General features: G+C 48.4%; 5 protein-coding genes across 5 annotated transcripts; 2 read left to right on the top strand and 3 right to left on the bottom strand.

The window, feature by feature from the left end:
- Positions 1 to 661: 661 nt before the first annotated feature.
- On the top strand, positions 662 to 2,559 carry I303_100294 (uncharacterized protein; the record flags this gene model as incomplete). Its single annotated transcript, XM_018403665.1, has 4 exons — positions 662 to 785; positions 903 to 1,289; positions 1,392 to 1,582; positions 1,684 to 2,559. 4 exons carry the CDS (start codon positions 662 to 664, stop codon positions 2,557 to 2,559), a joined length of 1,578 nt encoding a protein of 525 aa, XP_018266319.1.
- Positions 2,560 to 2,959: 400 nt separating this feature from the next.
- I303_100293 (uncharacterized protein) lies at positions 2,960 to 4,907 on the bottom strand (the record flags this gene model as incomplete). The annotated part of the gene is made up of 7 exons (XM_018403664.1): positions 2,960 to 3,001; positions 3,082 to 3,398; positions 3,480 to 3,538; positions 3,611 to 4,243; positions 4,313 to 4,519; positions 4,622 to 4,740; positions 4,842 to 4,907. The coding sequence occupies 7 exons, from the start codon at positions 4,905 to 4,907 to the stop codon at positions 2,960 to 2,962; spliced, it is 1,443 nt and encodes a 480-aa protein (XP_018266318.1).
- An 874-nt stretch (positions 4,908 to 5,781) lies between these two features.
- On the top strand, positions 5,782 to 8,835 carry I303_100292 (uncharacterized protein; the record flags this gene model as incomplete). Its single annotated transcript, XM_018403663.1, has 5 exons — positions 5,782 to 6,175; positions 6,238 to 6,431; positions 6,519 to 6,939; positions 7,049 to 8,297; positions 8,439 to 8,835. The coding sequence occupies 5 exons, from the start codon at positions 5,782 to 5,784 to the stop codon at positions 8,833 to 8,835; spliced, it is 2,655 nt and encodes an 884-aa protein (XP_018266317.1).
- Positions 8,836 to 9,294: 459 nt separating this feature from the next.
- Positions 9,295 to 13,218, bottom strand: I303_100291 (uncharacterized protein; the record flags this gene model as incomplete). The annotated part of the gene is made up of 16 exons (XM_018403662.1): positions 9,295 to 9,600; positions 9,658 to 9,909; positions 9,991 to 10,083; positions 10,137 to 10,199; positions 10,269 to 10,378; positions 10,441 to 10,489; positions 10,561 to 10,689; positions 10,756 to 10,830; positions 10,890 to 11,085; positions 11,157 to 11,366; positions 11,412 to 11,501; positions 11,550 to 11,630; positions 11,692 to 11,839; positions 11,901 to 12,040; positions 12,100 to 12,275; positions 12,334 to 13,218. 16 exons carry the CDS (start codon positions 13,216 to 13,218, stop codon positions 9,295 to 9,297), a joined length of 3,003 nt encoding a protein of 1,000 aa, XP_018266316.1.
- A 716-nt stretch (positions 13,219 to 13,934) lies between these two features.
- Positions 13,935 to 15,364, bottom strand: I303_100290 (uncharacterized protein; the record flags this gene model as incomplete). The annotated part of the gene is made up of 6 exons (XM_018403661.1): positions 13,935 to 14,003; positions 14,102 to 14,174; positions 14,247 to 14,314; positions 14,421 to 14,639; positions 14,750 to 15,082; positions 15,191 to 15,364. The coding sequence occupies 6 exons, from the start codon at positions 15,362 to 15,364 to the stop codon at positions 13,935 to 13,937; spliced, it is 936 nt and encodes a 311-aa protein (XP_018266315.1).
- Positions 15,365 to 15,591: the final 227 nt, after the last annotated feature.

Raw genomic sequence — 15,591 nt, 5'->3', positions numbered from 1 at the left:
GACCGAGACCCAAGGTCAACCATCAGAAATTGCTTGAGGAGCTTAGGGGATTCATGAGACGGTGTTGTAGAGATTATTTTATCGATTATACTCAACGACTAAAGGTCAGCTTGAGCTATGTATGATCAGTCTGTATTGGGTTGCGAGGACTGTTTATGGCTTGCTCATCTGGCTCATACAGTGGCATGCGGGGCATATCGTGGGATGGAGATGGGCGATTGTGCCTTGATGGGTACTGGCTATCGATTTTAGCCGATCTGATTGTTGAGATCTACGGTGAGTGAGTAATGTCGTCATCGTCATTGTGGTTATTTGGTTACCGATTAGATGAAATTTCATCCGATCGTACAGTCCTTAGGGCTCGATGAAACATTTCAGAAATCAGATTGAGATTGTGATACGAGGTGCAAGAAGATCGATCGATTCGTATCCGTATGCATTTGCACTTATTTGCTGTTGAACACCGTCATTGAGTAGACAGTGGTACGACTGTGACTGTGACTGTGACAGATATCGATATCTGATTGATTCACATAGATATAGATCGATCTTGTTTGTTAGATAGCATTATCATCCCCAACTCACTTTACCTTGCCTCTTGCTATAATCTTACTACTACTACAGTATAATCAAGTATCGCATTCACGACAGCCGAGTCAAGATGGCACGAAATAGTACTTCCTCAAATAAGAAGAGGGTGTTAGTTGTCGGTGCTGGTGCAGCTGGTATGGCCTGTGCGGATGGGTTGAGTAATCATCCAGACAGGTTCGACGTGACTATCATCGGTGGGTTTTGAGCTTCGTCTTTTATCTCAATGTCAATTTCAATCAGATCGAGCCACATACTTGTCGACGTGTGAAGCTCACCATTGATCTGGAAAACCTCCTTTTCGCATTTCGCAGACGCTCAAGCGTATTGCGGTGGTCAAGCATTCTCCATACCCATCGACAAGAAACACGGTGCGAACTGGATGAACCAAGGTGTCCAAGGTGGCTCGTACATCTACCAACACACATTCCACCATTTCAGGAAATGCGGGTACGAGGAAGAACCCGTCGAACTTCAAGTCTCCTTCGGGAAAGGCGATAAATTCTGGACCAACCTCTTCCCAACGAACTTGGTCCAACAGCACGCGAAGGACATTAAGAGATTCAACAGGTTCTTGAAGATCGTCAGGTGGACTGAGCTTTTCTGGGCTTTGATCCCGATCAAAGTCAGTTGTAAGATGGCGGGATTGAGCGATCAGTTCTTGGATTTCATGCTATTCCCTTCCCTAGCTCTGTTTTTGGGTAAGTGCACTCTCATCATGTCATATCCCTTTGACCAAATTCAAACACCCAGTCATACTTACGATCGACCTGGCTGATCTCTTTTCCTGTCGGCGTACATAGGAACTGGAAATGCGACACCTGATCTTCCCACGATCATGATGGAACGTCTTTACACCTCGCCGACATATGGAATGTGGTATCCCCACGATCCGAAATCGATGACGTCCAATCTTCCTCCGATGGTGGTCTTCCCGGAGAGTAGTGAGTTCTACAGGACCTGGCAAGGCAAGTTGGAAGAGCGAGGTGTGACTGTGAGTGTTTTGCTTTTGCTTTCGCTTTGTTCGTCTCATTGAAGCGAGTGATTGGGTGAATGAGTGAATGAGCGGAAGCTGATAGTAACCAAAATCTGCAGGTCCGACTTAACACCGAGCTTTCTGCCATCACTTCCCGAGACCCCAAGGTCAAGGTGATGCTCCGACCTCGACGCCAACAAGAAGATCTCCACAACCCCGACGGTGCAGACCAAGACCTCCCGGCGCAGGAAGAGACGTTCGACGAGATCGTCATGTGCACACTCGCCGACACGGCAAAGCGCGTCTTGGGTAAAGAAGCTACCGGCCGCGAGAAATGGGTATTGGGCAATACAAAGTGGTCTGACGATATCACCGTCACCCATACCGATATCGACTACATCAAGAAATACTACACGATCGAGTACGACGAATCTCAATCCGTCGAAAACATAAATGGCCGAGACGACTCTTCGAGGGTCCGAAAGGGTGAAAAAGAATTCCAGCCTATGTATCTGATCAAAGAGGTTCCTAAGAATCCGCGACTCCTGGAAATGTGCTTCGATTGTACCAATTTCCAATATCAGCTGGACAAGACATTACCCCTCAACGAACATATCTTCCAGACGATCTACTTGAATAAGAGGGACGAGAACACGTGGACGCGGGACGAGATCAGGAAAGATAAGATCATAAGGGAGGATTGGTGGCATCAATTGTGCCATGGGTGGACGCATTACGCGTTCGTAGTCCCCTTCATATGGATGTTGAACAGGAACAAGAAACACACGACGTACGCTGCTGCATGGACACTGGTCAATGCCCATGAAGTCGCGGTGATCAGTGGGACGGCGGCGGCGTATAAGCTAGGAGCGGATTACCCGGAGGATCTGTATAAGAATGATTTTGCCAGAAAGGCATTCAAAAGTTATTTGTTCCTCACTCATGGGTTGACTTTGGCGAAAAACAGAATTAGGAAGTCAAGTATCCAGACTTAGGACTTAGGATGGAGTGATTTTCCAGTAAAATGTTTCTAGCAGTAGAGTAGTCAATACGACTTTCGATCGATGTGTTAATCTGTAGCCAATTAGTCCTCTTTCTTTCTTCGTCTGTAATGCGCTATGAATCGTTATAATCGTCTATCATAGCTGCACGCAACGATGGAGCTCATATGAGAAGAACCGACAGTCGATAGTGTCTGCATAGATTGTAAGAATGGGTATATATGTGGATCCAGAAGTATAAGATGGTGTAGTATGTTCACAAAAACGAAGTGGATCCGAAGCGAAGGGATGATGATATGACCGTCTTCGTGCAGAAGCTTTTTGTATTGACACATCGTAAGAAAAGCTCGGTTGAGCAGGAGAGTGAGAAGTCGTGGTCATAAGAAAGGCGCGATTATCGACCTTGACCTTCGAATGAGGACAGATAGTCGGACAACTGAAGAGCGATTGGGGATCAGCGATTCGCTCTTTAGAATTGAACTTGAGTCTGATGAGGGAAGGAGAGACTGGACTCACCTTGAGAGCACCCATCCTAATCTGATCTCCGAGGTTCTGGACATCCGGATTAGCCATGACCCTTCCTGCCATGTCTCTTATACCCCTCTCCAAGCCTTGGATAGTCTCATTATCCATCAATCCGTCTCCACCACCACCTGCTCCTCCGCCGCCGTACGGCCCGTTCCCTTGTTCGTCCTCTTCGTCCTCTGGTCTGCCGAAATAGGCGTTCGACGAGATGGCAGTCGCCCCTTGGAAATCTCGTAATCTGGTTTGAGCCTCGTTGGCAGCTTGAGGGTCGTATGATCCTCTGCCGAAATACATGTCTGAGGAAATACCTAAACGCCCCCGCGAAATCAGTACACTGCCTCGTTGAGAAAAGGCATAGATCTGGATGGAAGTTGGGATTCAGGACTCACCTTTCTGAGCGCCGAACTTGTCTCTTGCGACGTGGACATCGTCAACAACAGCTGCTCGACTACAAGAGGGACATCCGAGCGTCAACAGATCGATATGAGCAACGTTAGAAATAGGCTCGACAGTTACTTACGCTTTGGATTGCGCAGGAGCAGCTTGACCAGCAGTCTGGCCAAACCCTAATCTTACAGGAGCCGGCTTACTCTCCTCCCTTCTTACACTACTGACAGGCGTGGAACTTCTACTGGACGAAGCTGTCGCAGCCGCTTTCCTCTTCTCTTCCGCTTCCCTGTCTTTGAGCGCTTTAGCTTCCTCTTCCTCCTTCTTCTTATCGTATCCTAGCCTCTTGATCCTCGCTTCCTCTTCGAGGGCTTTACGTTGCGCTTCTTCGAAATTGATAGACGTGACAGCCTTCTTAGCACCTAATTTACTCAATTTGCCGCCTCCTGCACCACCGCTCGATGAAGACGGGGTAGTGGATGAGGATAATCTCGATGCGGCTGCTGGTCGGTTAGCGTTGACGCCCGTGCGCAAAGAAGAGGAGGTGACTGTTCTTGGACCGGTCGAAGCTGGTTTAGCGCCATTACCGATGGAGGGTGGAGCAGAAGGTTTAACGGCTCCTGACCCGGGAGCTGGAGAAGCTGGTTTGGAGGATGCCGGAGAAGGTTTGTCCCAAGATGAGAAGAAGTCGTCGTCGCCTGCTGCCTTTGAGGGAGAAGCTAAGGGAGTGAGTTCTAAGCCATCTATGTGGATTCCGTGCGGGTTTCTGCGAACGAGACAAATGAAAACCCATTAGTCCTCTGATCTTGATGAGCAGTATTTGAGGGCGACTTACCTAGCTGCATCTTCAGCGATCCGCCTGGCCAATTCTTCCTTGTACAGACCAGCTTGTCTACTTGTATATCTACCTCGAGCGTCGGAATGAGCGGGCGGTAACAAGTTCGCACCGCCGTGTTTAGTGAAGAATTCTCGGATAGCTTGATTACCTCCGACTTTGAGTGTACGAAGCTGTTGGAGGGACCATGAATCGAGATTGGTAGATCTACGAGATACGACAAGTAAGCTGATTTGCGCGAGGATCTCGGCCAGGAACAAAACGCTTGTACCGTTTGACCGGTAGCAGCAGCATAAGGAGTGGACTTACCGAACAAAAGAAATGTGTACACCTAAATTACGGTGGACCGATGAACAGTCCAAACACAGGTAGATTCCAAAAGTCACTGAAGTCCACGTTGGGTTTTTCGCACCGCAGTCGAAGCATTGCTACCATTCGATCACTCTGTCAGCTCTTACGCCACCTTGGCAATGAGGAGGGAGGAATTGTAGTGTCCATGCAGGAGGGTGAAGTTGTTGGAGGGGCTCACCTTGTTGGCCTTTTGAGATTTGAGATGAGCGAAGGTCGCCTGCGTTTGCGCCTTGGTTGGGTCCATTTTGGGTGAATGATCCCGCGAGGGTGAATGACAAGCTGTTTGGAAAAGTAGAGAGGATGTATCAAGGAATTTGTGTTTCTGAGAATTGAACGCGATGCATGTTGGAGCGAGCCAGAGAGAAAGAGTATGGTATGGTGTAGTGATCAACGTGGCGTGTACGAGTATGGTGTATGGTGCATGTACTCAAAGTGGCACTTAAATGGACTATGGACGCGATTATTTGACGATTTTATCCCATCCCATCACATATCAGTCATTCACCATGCATCCACTACTATTCAAAACCTTGACGATGCAAACGATACTTCCTTTCGGCTGACAGACGTCTGTAGGTTTCCCGAGGGGGGCAGGAAATAATGCATGTATAGTATACATCATGTATCTTGAGCTGTCAGCTTCTTGACCAGGAAAAAAGGTCGTCTGGGATCGGAGTCGAGGCTATGCGAAATGCCATCAGCGCCTTCTATTCTTACTTCGGACTGACTAGGCGGTCCTATGCTCAGGTGATGCTGCAATTTTGCATGACACGGATTTGAGAGCCTTCGTCATGACAGCTATCACTTGATGCGATCGCTGGCGGGAAAAGACCTTGGTGATCCTTCATTTTCATTTGAGGATGCTTTGATTTAAGGGTGATTTGATGGCGGTCTGATGCTGTTCCTGAATTGGACGGATGGATTCCGGGTGTGACCGTCAGCAATCACCAGATCATTCACGATTCAGTTCAATTTAGAACAACAATAACAATAATCAACATATTCTTAGTTTATCTTATCACTGTCATCTTACCTCTATCTGGCTGCTTGACTTCTGCTCGTCCCTGTTTCTTGTGTAAACTTGCTCCGTCGTTGATCGACCGAGAACTCTCGCCAAGATGTCATCCCCACCCAATCCATCTCGACCCTCAGCTTTACCTTTGATACCGCAACAACCGCACTGGACCCGCCCGCCCCCGTCGCCTCCGTCCCACACACCGCTATCTTCCACCTTCTCTCGCTCAGCTATGTCCATAGGTGACGCAAGTATACCTCTAGGATCGCTATCGATAAACCAACAACCTATACCTTTACCCACGCCTTCGCCGGGCATATCGCATGTCGGTACCAACACGGGCACAGCTCTGAGCCCACCGACACCTGCTCCGAGTCCTAGTCCGAGGGACAGGCGGGTGTTTAGAGGCGATGACTCTTCGGACTCGGACGAAGAGCTGAGCGGTGATTTATGGATTGGCAAGGGAAAGGGTCGACACCGTGATCGTGGACACACGGGTTAGTAATCGGATATCGATTTTGGTAATCAGCTATGAATGCTCATCTCCCTGAGTTTATAGACATAAACCCTCAAGATCTCCTACATCAATTTACGACTCTCTCGCCCAATCAACGATTCTCCTTTCTGTCTTCTTTGATTGGTGAACTACGCTTGAACGAGGCATTAGTGGTTTCGCGCAGGATCGAACCGTTGCTGAGGCGGGATTTCTTGCGAGAATTGCCCGCGGAGCTGGCTTTACACTGTTTGAGCTTTGTAAGTGGACTGTGTCTTATCATGTCAAGAGCAAGAGCGAGAAATAGAGGAAAATCAGTGTACATGTATTGATGTGCTTTTTATCAGGTCGATGAACCAAGAACATTGGCAAGAGCAGCTCAAGTTTCCAATTACTGGAACCAATTACTTCAAGATGAACAAACGTGGAAAGATCTCTTCAACCGACACAATTTCCCAACGCCTTCCAAATTCATCACTCGTCCAATGGGTATGCGAAGGAGAAGTACCCAGACCTCTATTCTCTCTGCTTTGGCAACCACCAACATCAATCTGAACAACAGCGCGACCTTATCCTCCACCGCCAAAAGCCATTCAAATGGTAACGTCACTGTCACGACTGCTAGTTCTCATAGTGGCTCGCAAGGCTGCATTAACCGTGCGACGCCGTTCGGGCTCGAACGCAGAGTCTTGAATCTCAGCAGCTCGCGGATAGGGGATAATGAAGATGGGACGTTCAAAGGCAGATTCAAGAATGCATATCTGACTGGTAAGTTGTAACTCCCCACGCTTCATGCCGGACTCGCATCGCAATTTCCTGTGTCACACGACCTCCGAATTTGTTCCCAAGTCGTTGGCTAATGAATTGCCCGCTCTAGAATCCAATTGGCTATCCGGTGGTCGAATTCTCGCCAATCACGTATCATCCGACGATGCCGTAGTCACTACTCTGTGCTTTGACGATTCGCACATCGTCGTCGGGATGGCCAACAACAAGATCCACGTATTCGACGCTATCACAGGCACGTTCCTTCGTTCCCTTCTCGGACATAGGCAGGGGGTATGGGCGATGGTGCTAGTCTCAGCTAACCGAAATGGAGATTCGGACGATGCCGAAGACGACCTGGACGACCTAACCAGACGGTTCCATTCCAATGTCGGCGTCGGCACTCACGAGGGGTCATGGGGCGGGAAGGCGTCTGAGAGTTATCGTGATAATGGTCAATCCAGAAGATCCTCCTTCGCCGGAGGAACTACCACTGAGCAGCATCCGCCTCTTGGATCGCATTCCACCAATTCGACCATACATTCCAATTTCCGTGGTCATACCGATAATTCCCTGAATAGTAGTTCGCCGGGCGGTATCTTCCCTGCGAGTCAGATCAATCAGCCTGCCAGGCCTAACACAGCTATGGGATTCACCCCTCTATCTTCTTCATCCGATCATAATAATGCCAATAATGGGCTTTTCGGTCTGGGTATAGCCCGTTCCCAGCAAACTCCGAACTCGTCTTCTTCTGGATCCGGTCCTGGCTCAAATTCAGCCGCTGCTGCAGCCTCATCTTCGAGGAACAGACGAGGCTCATCCACTCAAAGTCAAGGCCATACGGCGGCTCGAAACAGGATCCGGATCGAGCCCGGAGGCAAAATGCGTTCGTCCGATCCATGTGGTTGTGCCAGGGGCTGGAAAGGCAACAAACACAACCTGGTAGTCTCTGCTGGATGCGACAAAGAAGTGAAAGTGTGGAATCTGGATACCGGAGAATTGATATACGGGATGAGGGGTCATACGTCCACGATCCGATGTTTGAAGGTCCTCGATAAACGACCCGTAGCGATTTCGGGCTCGCGCGACCATTCGCTCCGAGTTTGGGATATCGAGAATGGTCGTTTACTTCATGTTCTAGAAGGACATGACGAGTCGGTCAGATGCGTCGAGATAGCGGGTAATATGGCTGTGTCGGGATCGTATGATTACACGGCAAGAATATGGGATTTAGATAATGGGCAATGTCTACATGTGTTAAGGGGACATTATCATCAGATATACTCGGTGGCCTTTGATGGGCAGACGGTAGTTACGGGAAGTTTGGATAGTACGATCAGAGTATGGAGTGCGGCTACGGGGTGAGTGAGGTCAACACATGTCTCAACATTTCCTTGTCTAGATGGTTTCCTGCGTGTTAGCAAGGCCTTTCATGCGTCAAGTTGAATCGCAAAGTGATCAAGCATTCCATGTGCATAGCTAACGACAGATCTGGTTATTAGTGAATGCCTCGCCCTCCTTCAAGGCCATACAGCTCTAGTCGGCCAACTCCAACTATCTTCCTCGCGCCTAATCACGGGCGGCTCAGACGGACGAGTAATAATCTTCGACCTGTCCACACTGACCACCTCCCATCGTCTTTGCGCGCATGACAACTCCGTGACGTGTTTGCAATTCGATGACCGATTTATCGTTTCTGGCGGAAATGATGGGCGGGTCAAACTTTGGGATGTAAAAACTGGTCGATTCATCAGGGAGCTTTCCAGGCCTTGCGATGCGGTTTGGAGGATAGGATTCAGGTCGGATAGAGTTGTTCTGCTCTGCCAGAGGGAGGGACGGACTTGTTTGGAAGTGATCAGTTTCAGGCCCGGAGAAGGGGAGAGGAGGTCAAGAGGATAATAGTATAGAAATATAGAATAGACGGGATGAGGATGAAGGGATAGGAGAATGGGAGGATTGGAGGATAAATAAGTTCTGATCAATTGATTATCTTGCTTTACAACCTTACTTTTCTGTTTTGCTCTGCTCAATTGCCAATGTCGGTTTTGTAGGTCAAGATATTCCATCAATATTTGTTGTTGTCTCATGTCTGATCATTGTATTTGCCATGCATGTGCTATTGTCTGAAATTCGCGACGTCGAGACTCGAATGTTCACGTGCTCAAAGATATATACATATTGTTTGCATAGTTCGACATCATGATAACCTATATTATACTCTCAATTATAATCGTACAAATGGGGAAAACAAACTATATACAAGCAGACAAACAGACAAATAATAATACGTCAGTCGGTTCAGACATTAATTCACTTTCTTGCTGTGCCCTCGACAGACCCTCTCTCCCTCAATGGCTCTTATCGCGCTTTCTGGCCTTCTCCGGCTTTCTTCTGTGATTTCTTCGTCTTGATGGGTGGAGCATAATCGCTGTCATCGTCCAATCCTCGATTTACCGCTTTTGATTTGGTTTTGGCGTTGTGCTTCACCTTAGGAATTACTGTTGTTGCTGATTGCTCAACACTTGCATGTGCTTGGGACTCGCTTGGCTTGTGATTTCGACTACTTTTGGAAGTCTTCTCCGCCTGATCTGTCTGGCTATCTGCAAGCTCGTCAATCTCAATGTATTGGCTCTTGGATGATGATCCGGGGCCATCAGCAGGAGTCTATTCCGAACATGATTAGTCGTTCATCAGTGCTGGATACAGCAGGGACGGTCTCACGGATTCTTCCGCATCATGGCGATTGCTTTTTCCAACATTCTCAAGTTGGACCTGACCCAACGTCTCATTATCAATCCCGAACTCCCCATATTCGTCTTCGCTGTCTTGTTGGATAACACGAGCGACTTTCCTGCGCTTTTGACTGGGTGGTGGCATCTCCCTTTCTTCTGAACTTTCGTGGTGGGCGGCGTTCCAAGCCCTCTTGCCATTGGTTCTGGCATCGCCTGTACGAGGGCTCGTGGGTTTGATATTCTGTTCTGTGTCAACGCGGATCTGAGGCTATCACAGGCTCAATTCCCGTATCATATCAGGAGGAGGGCTGAAAAAACGTACCTCCTTGGCAACTCTTCTGGCGTTGTCCATTCTTCTAGACGAGGATGCCTCTTGGGTGGACGCTGCTTTCTTGATCGTGTCCACGTCTTGTGGCTGCTGAGCTATCATCAGCTTCAATGACAATTGGAATATGACTCTTGGCTCACCTCAACGATCTGCTTCTTGGGTGCGGCTTCCCCTTCTTCAAGTTTTCGAATTTTGCTGGTAAGCTGAAGTTGAAGACAAGGTCGCCTTCAGCCAGCGGAACAATCACGCGTTGGAAAGCCTTTCCAGCTCACCGATTTGACTTGGTTGACTGGATCAGTCGTGACCTTTGCGTCAGCTTTGCCAAAAGTATCTCTCAGTGATGGTGACGTACGCAACTTCGTCTCCTTCTCAGTAAAGTCGACTGCCAGATTCTCAGCTTTCATATCTCCTGAGGCGGTCCTTGTGGATCATAGTGTCACTTACCCTTTACAGCATTTCTTGCCCATTCCACCAATCTCTTCTCGCTATCAGTCTGCCGTCCCGATCGTACAGACAATCAGTCCATCTGTTTTCTACGTTGTGATGGAAAATGAGGGGACCTACAGATATACCACGCCTCATGCGCTCGATGCCTGCTTCAGGATTTTCGCTGGTTTCAGCCGGCCGCGCGGTCGTTTTCTGTTCGAGCTCAATCGTCACTTGTTTGAGCGCGGCCGCACCTTGTTCAAGGTCCTGCATCACCAATATAAAGTCAGCGTCAATCCTGACATCCTTGGTCGCTACAATAGGTAGTCTCACCTTATGACATTGACGCAACTCATGTCGTTGTGCATCAGATTCTGATCGCACTTCAGCAATTTCGTCTTTCAGACGCTGAGGGTGCAGTTAAGCCAATCAGCTACAGCGAATGACGAGCTTTGCCTTCTACTTACTTGGACTTCTTGCAGGCTCTTCTGGTTCGCTTCCCCTAGCAAATCTTTCTCCCTAGCTTGAGTATCGATTGTCTTCTCCATACTTCGTACCTTAGCTTTGTATTCCTCTATCCTAGCAGATTGATCGGCTTGTTGGTTGTCCTTTGCGATAAAAGCATCGCGGTCGTCATCTAGCTTATCCAGCTGAGCCTGAAGTCTGTGAACTATGAGTGAGTGGCAGCACAAAATGCTTAGGATGGCACTTGCCTCTCAATCATGGATGCGGACTGTTGCAGTCGAAATTTTTCATCATCCAGCTCCCGAACTCTGCTTTCTACTTCGATTCTATATTTTCGGTCCAAATCATCCAGCAAAGTCTGGATATCGTAGCCTTCACATCCCTTTTGTCTGAACAGATTGAGATGCTCATCGAGGAGATTCCCATAGCGCTCGCATTTCTCGTTGCTGACATCAAGCTGATGTCGAAGATTGATGGTCCTACAAGCATCAAGATAAGCTCAAGTGAAGTTGTAATCTACTCACTCCTGCTCTGTATCTTTCAGCTTATTCTGCAGACCTTCGTTCCTTCTTGTGGCATCGCTGAGCAACGTGAGATCCGATGTCTTCCCGAGACTAAACAGAATGTCAGAATAATCGTCGTTGCCACTTTCCATCACTTACTCCACAACGCTTTTATCCAGTTTTCGTATTGACGGACCCACCATCGTCTCGTAATGCTCCACCTTGGCTTGTAGCCGAACGCTGGGATGGCACTGTCTATCAGCAATGGAGCGAGCCGCATAGATCTTGCAATCTCACTGACTTGGCATCGTTTTGGTCTTTGATGGTTCTGGCCAACTCTTTGTTTTTCTTCTCCAGCTCCGCTATCACTCCCTCGGATGCGGATACGTCTCTGAATTCGGCAAGCTTGCTTTTGATGGACTCGATAGTAGACTTGTAGCCGTTCACCGCTAGAAGCAAGAAGCTAAAAGCTTTAGTCACTGAACTCGCCGAGTTTGGCAGGAGACTCACCATTTGTCAAATGCTTGATCTCGCTCTCGCGAAAGGTTTTCACGTCTTCGTCGAGGCCCTTAATCTGGGCGACAACACTACTCTGTTGCTCCTGGATGACTGCTTCTTTCTCCTCCGCATCTGAAATTGTTCGCCTTGCTCTGCGGACCGGTCAGATGGTACTCTTTCAACGCCCAAAACCTTATCTCTTTGCACTTACGTTTCTCTAAGAATATTGAGTTGACTCGTTAATTCAGCAATGACATTCGCTTTCTGCCGGGTGTCAGAGATCGCTCTATGTCTCTCCGCGTTCGATCGCTCCGCTATATCCTGTAACCGCTTAGTCTCTCCTTGCAGATATGCTATCTCATTCGTCTTCCACTCGGCTTCGATTTTCTGCGGGCGAGCGTCAGTATACGGCATAACACGATTGAGAATTGAAAGAAAGACAGACCATCGCGTCTTGCCAACTATGAACATCCCCTAAGGCTTCGTCAAGAGTCGGACGATGAGATTTCTCGCTGAATTTGTGACCTGTGAACGTTGGACGTGGGGCTGAGGAGTCAGGTGACACGTTTCCGCCATTCAGTCGTGAACCATTAATCACAGAGGTCGCGACAGAGGGTGTGCGCGATCGAGTAAAACGCATCTCCTCACGAGACCGATGAGCTTGACTTGACGGTGGCAGATCCTGGGACATGTGTACTGGTGGAGTTTCTTGACCATCGGGATCATCAAAGCGACCGAGCTTCGTTCTGTTGTATAGAGTATTCTCAACAGTGATTTGATCGTGCGCGTCAATTTCATCCTCAGGGTGAAACATTTCTACTGTATCGCGTTGAGCATGATACACTTCCGGGCCGGTGGCTTGATCTCGTCCGCTGGCTGATGCAGACTTGAGAAACGTCGCGGGTGGTATAAAAGCTCCGGGCACTGATTGAGCGAGAGGATATGTAGCGTTGAACCTGTTGGATGTCTCTCCTCCATCGACGGATCGAGTTGCCCTGGGTAGCGTCATTGGCGGTTCGGCCTGAGTCTGTTGTACGGGCGTATGGAGGGAGTGGCCATGCTGTCTCGATGTTGATCTTGAGGGAGGACGATAATGATTGTAATCTTGGGTTTGAGATGGATTTTGGGGTCGAGGATGAATAGCTTGTTGTTGCATGTGAGAAGGCATTGATACACTCGGAGTAGACCATGTCTTGCTCGCCATCGGGGTCGGGGTTGAGGGAAATTTCCCAGTAGGATTGATACGAGATGCAGAAGCTGCGCGATTCAGAGGGGGTTGCGGTTGCGATCTCGCCGAATGTTGCGATACGGTAGGAAAAGGCTGGGACATCTGCGGCAAATCGTTGTCAGTGGCATACTCCGATATGTGATCTCACGTCAGCTCGGTATGAGTGAAGTGAGGAAAGCTGACATTGTACGAAGCGTAATAGCTGAGTCCTTCCCTCCTGATTGTTTTACACCATCCACTTGTCAACAGGAAAGAACACCCCGGCGAGGATTGTGAGAACCGTCACCTCTCACAAAGGCAAGGACATTCGGCGGAAACTCACAATGCGGTGGCGAGAGGTTAGTTGTCAGTAAGAAGTTCTCTGAGTCAGTAAGCTAGTTGAGCGGATCAACCAGCGAGTGGCTGCTGTTGGCCAATCTAGTCATCCAGTGTCAGGATGGCCTAAAGAGCAGAAGACTAATGAGCCGATACGTAGGAGAGGATTGAAGAGATGAGAAGAACAGAAAAGAAAAGGAAGACGGAAAAATGGAGAGAAAAGAGAAGAGGTATGTATCTAATTGGTAGAAGGTAATATGTAAGCGTTGTGGTGCTTGGACGCACAGACCATCAAATACCATGTACACGTCAACTTTGATGGTGCGACGCGTAGTCCACCGAGTATCTTGCGCTGGACGAGCAATGAGATATGGATATGATGCTGGACAAGGTAGTACCTTCCAGTGAGCAAGATCAATGCATATCATATCAGTCGTTGTGTCTTACAAGCCTTCACTCTCCTTCTGCGTTCCTTCCTTTCTTTACTGTGAATGTTCTGTTTTCTACTTCAACGGACTCCAAGAGCACGGTACCATGATTGTTGACTTCATACTTTGGGCCAATTTCACCGTCTAAGATACAATTGAGAATCAGCTCCCATCGCTAGACCAAAGACGAGAAGAGTGGAAACAGAGCATGATGTATATATGTATGCGTGTGTAGCTCTCACCTCTTGAACTGTGTCGCTCCAGCTTCCTACACTCCAAGCTTGTTCTCGTGTATGTTTACGGGTTTCCATATCACTGCATTACGCTCCATTAGCATAATCGCAAGCAATGATCTGCGATGACTAGCAAGTGACGAAGCTGACTTACGGGTACTGCCAGATGTGATGAACTTCGTGCAATTGGCCTACTTGCGAGAAGAAAGCACCGACAGGTTGCTGCGTGAACGAAGGAGTCAGTATACGACCTGCTTCGTCAAGCCTGATGTACTGCCTGAAAATGAAATAAAGGATACTGGTACATATAGGCATACAAGATACTCACTACGAATCTCTTTCTAGCCTCCAATCCTCGCCTCCAGGCGTATTCCCAGTCCAGCAGTTTACCAGGTTGCAGTTGATAAGTCCTCATTTCGAAGATGCCTCCATCCGGATATCCACTATCGTGTGGAGGTGAAGATGGCCAGAAGCTGAATTCAGAGACGATTTGGTGTTGTCGAGAGTTTATCAGAGGGAGTATAGCAGATTGTAAAGACTGCATCTCCTATACCAATGAAATCAAGTTCCCATCAGCTTCATTCCACGCGCATCGTTGTTGGTAAAGTGTTTAGGGTACCTAACACGATGTATAATGATGCGAATCGATGCACTCACTTTGCTCCCCTTCAAAGCTCTGTTAGTCTCGTCGTAACCCTTGTAGCCTTCGTACTCTAGAATATGAGTAAATTCTCCAACGGTCCCAACTACGCTTTCCCAACTTCCCGTCAACTTGACTCGACCGAATTCCCCATTATGATCAATCAACTCTTTGAAGTACTTCTCGGCCGCAGCCAGGTACTCCTCTCGCTTAGAGGGGATGATCTGGTGCGTTATCTTCTCGTGCACATATTTACCCCTTCCTACTATCTTGGAGTGTTGTCCTTGCTGTCCGCCTGCAGGGTCCACAAGTCCTGCTGCTTTGGCTTCTTTTGATCCGTACAAAAGGGACTACACGGGATTCAATTCACGTCCGTCAACCGCCGTTGAGCACAGACACAGGTGATCAGTCTGACACGCATAGATGAGTGGATTGAGGGAAGAATGCGGACTACTCACACCAAAGAATCCTTCTCCCCCTTTCTTAGGATCAGTCTCAGGCTCGGAATCACCCGTAACACCACCGGGTGTCACTTTGTTGCTCCTGACCAGTGAAGAAGCGTGTAGGCTGGCGGAAAGAGGGGCCAAAGCTCTGGGAGCTTGTCTTGCTGTACGAAGCGTCAAGAAGGACATGCGGGGCTGTGTTATCTGATTGAGAGGTAGAAGTGATGGAGAATTGATCTAGTTGTAAGCTACTAAGGATGATTTGCAGTTATGTCCGTTGGTATATGAGCTCGGTCGGTTTAGCCGGTGATATGTGTGCAGTTGAGTGCGGGGTGAATACTGTATGATGACGTTTGACCCTGTTCTAGATGGCCCCGCGTACCGTAGATCGACTTAAACCCTATCCGGTGTTCAAG

Source organism: Kwoniella dejecticola, chromosome 1, assembly GCF_000512565.2.
Source record: "Kwoniella dejecticola CBS 10117 chromosome 1, complete sequence".
In the NCBI taxonomy this organism is placed as follows: Eukaryota; Fungi; Basidiomycota; class Tremellomycetes; order Tremellales; family Cryptococcaceae; genus Kwoniella; species Kwoniella dejecticola.
This window is presented reverse-complemented; position numbering and strand designations above follow the sequence as displayed.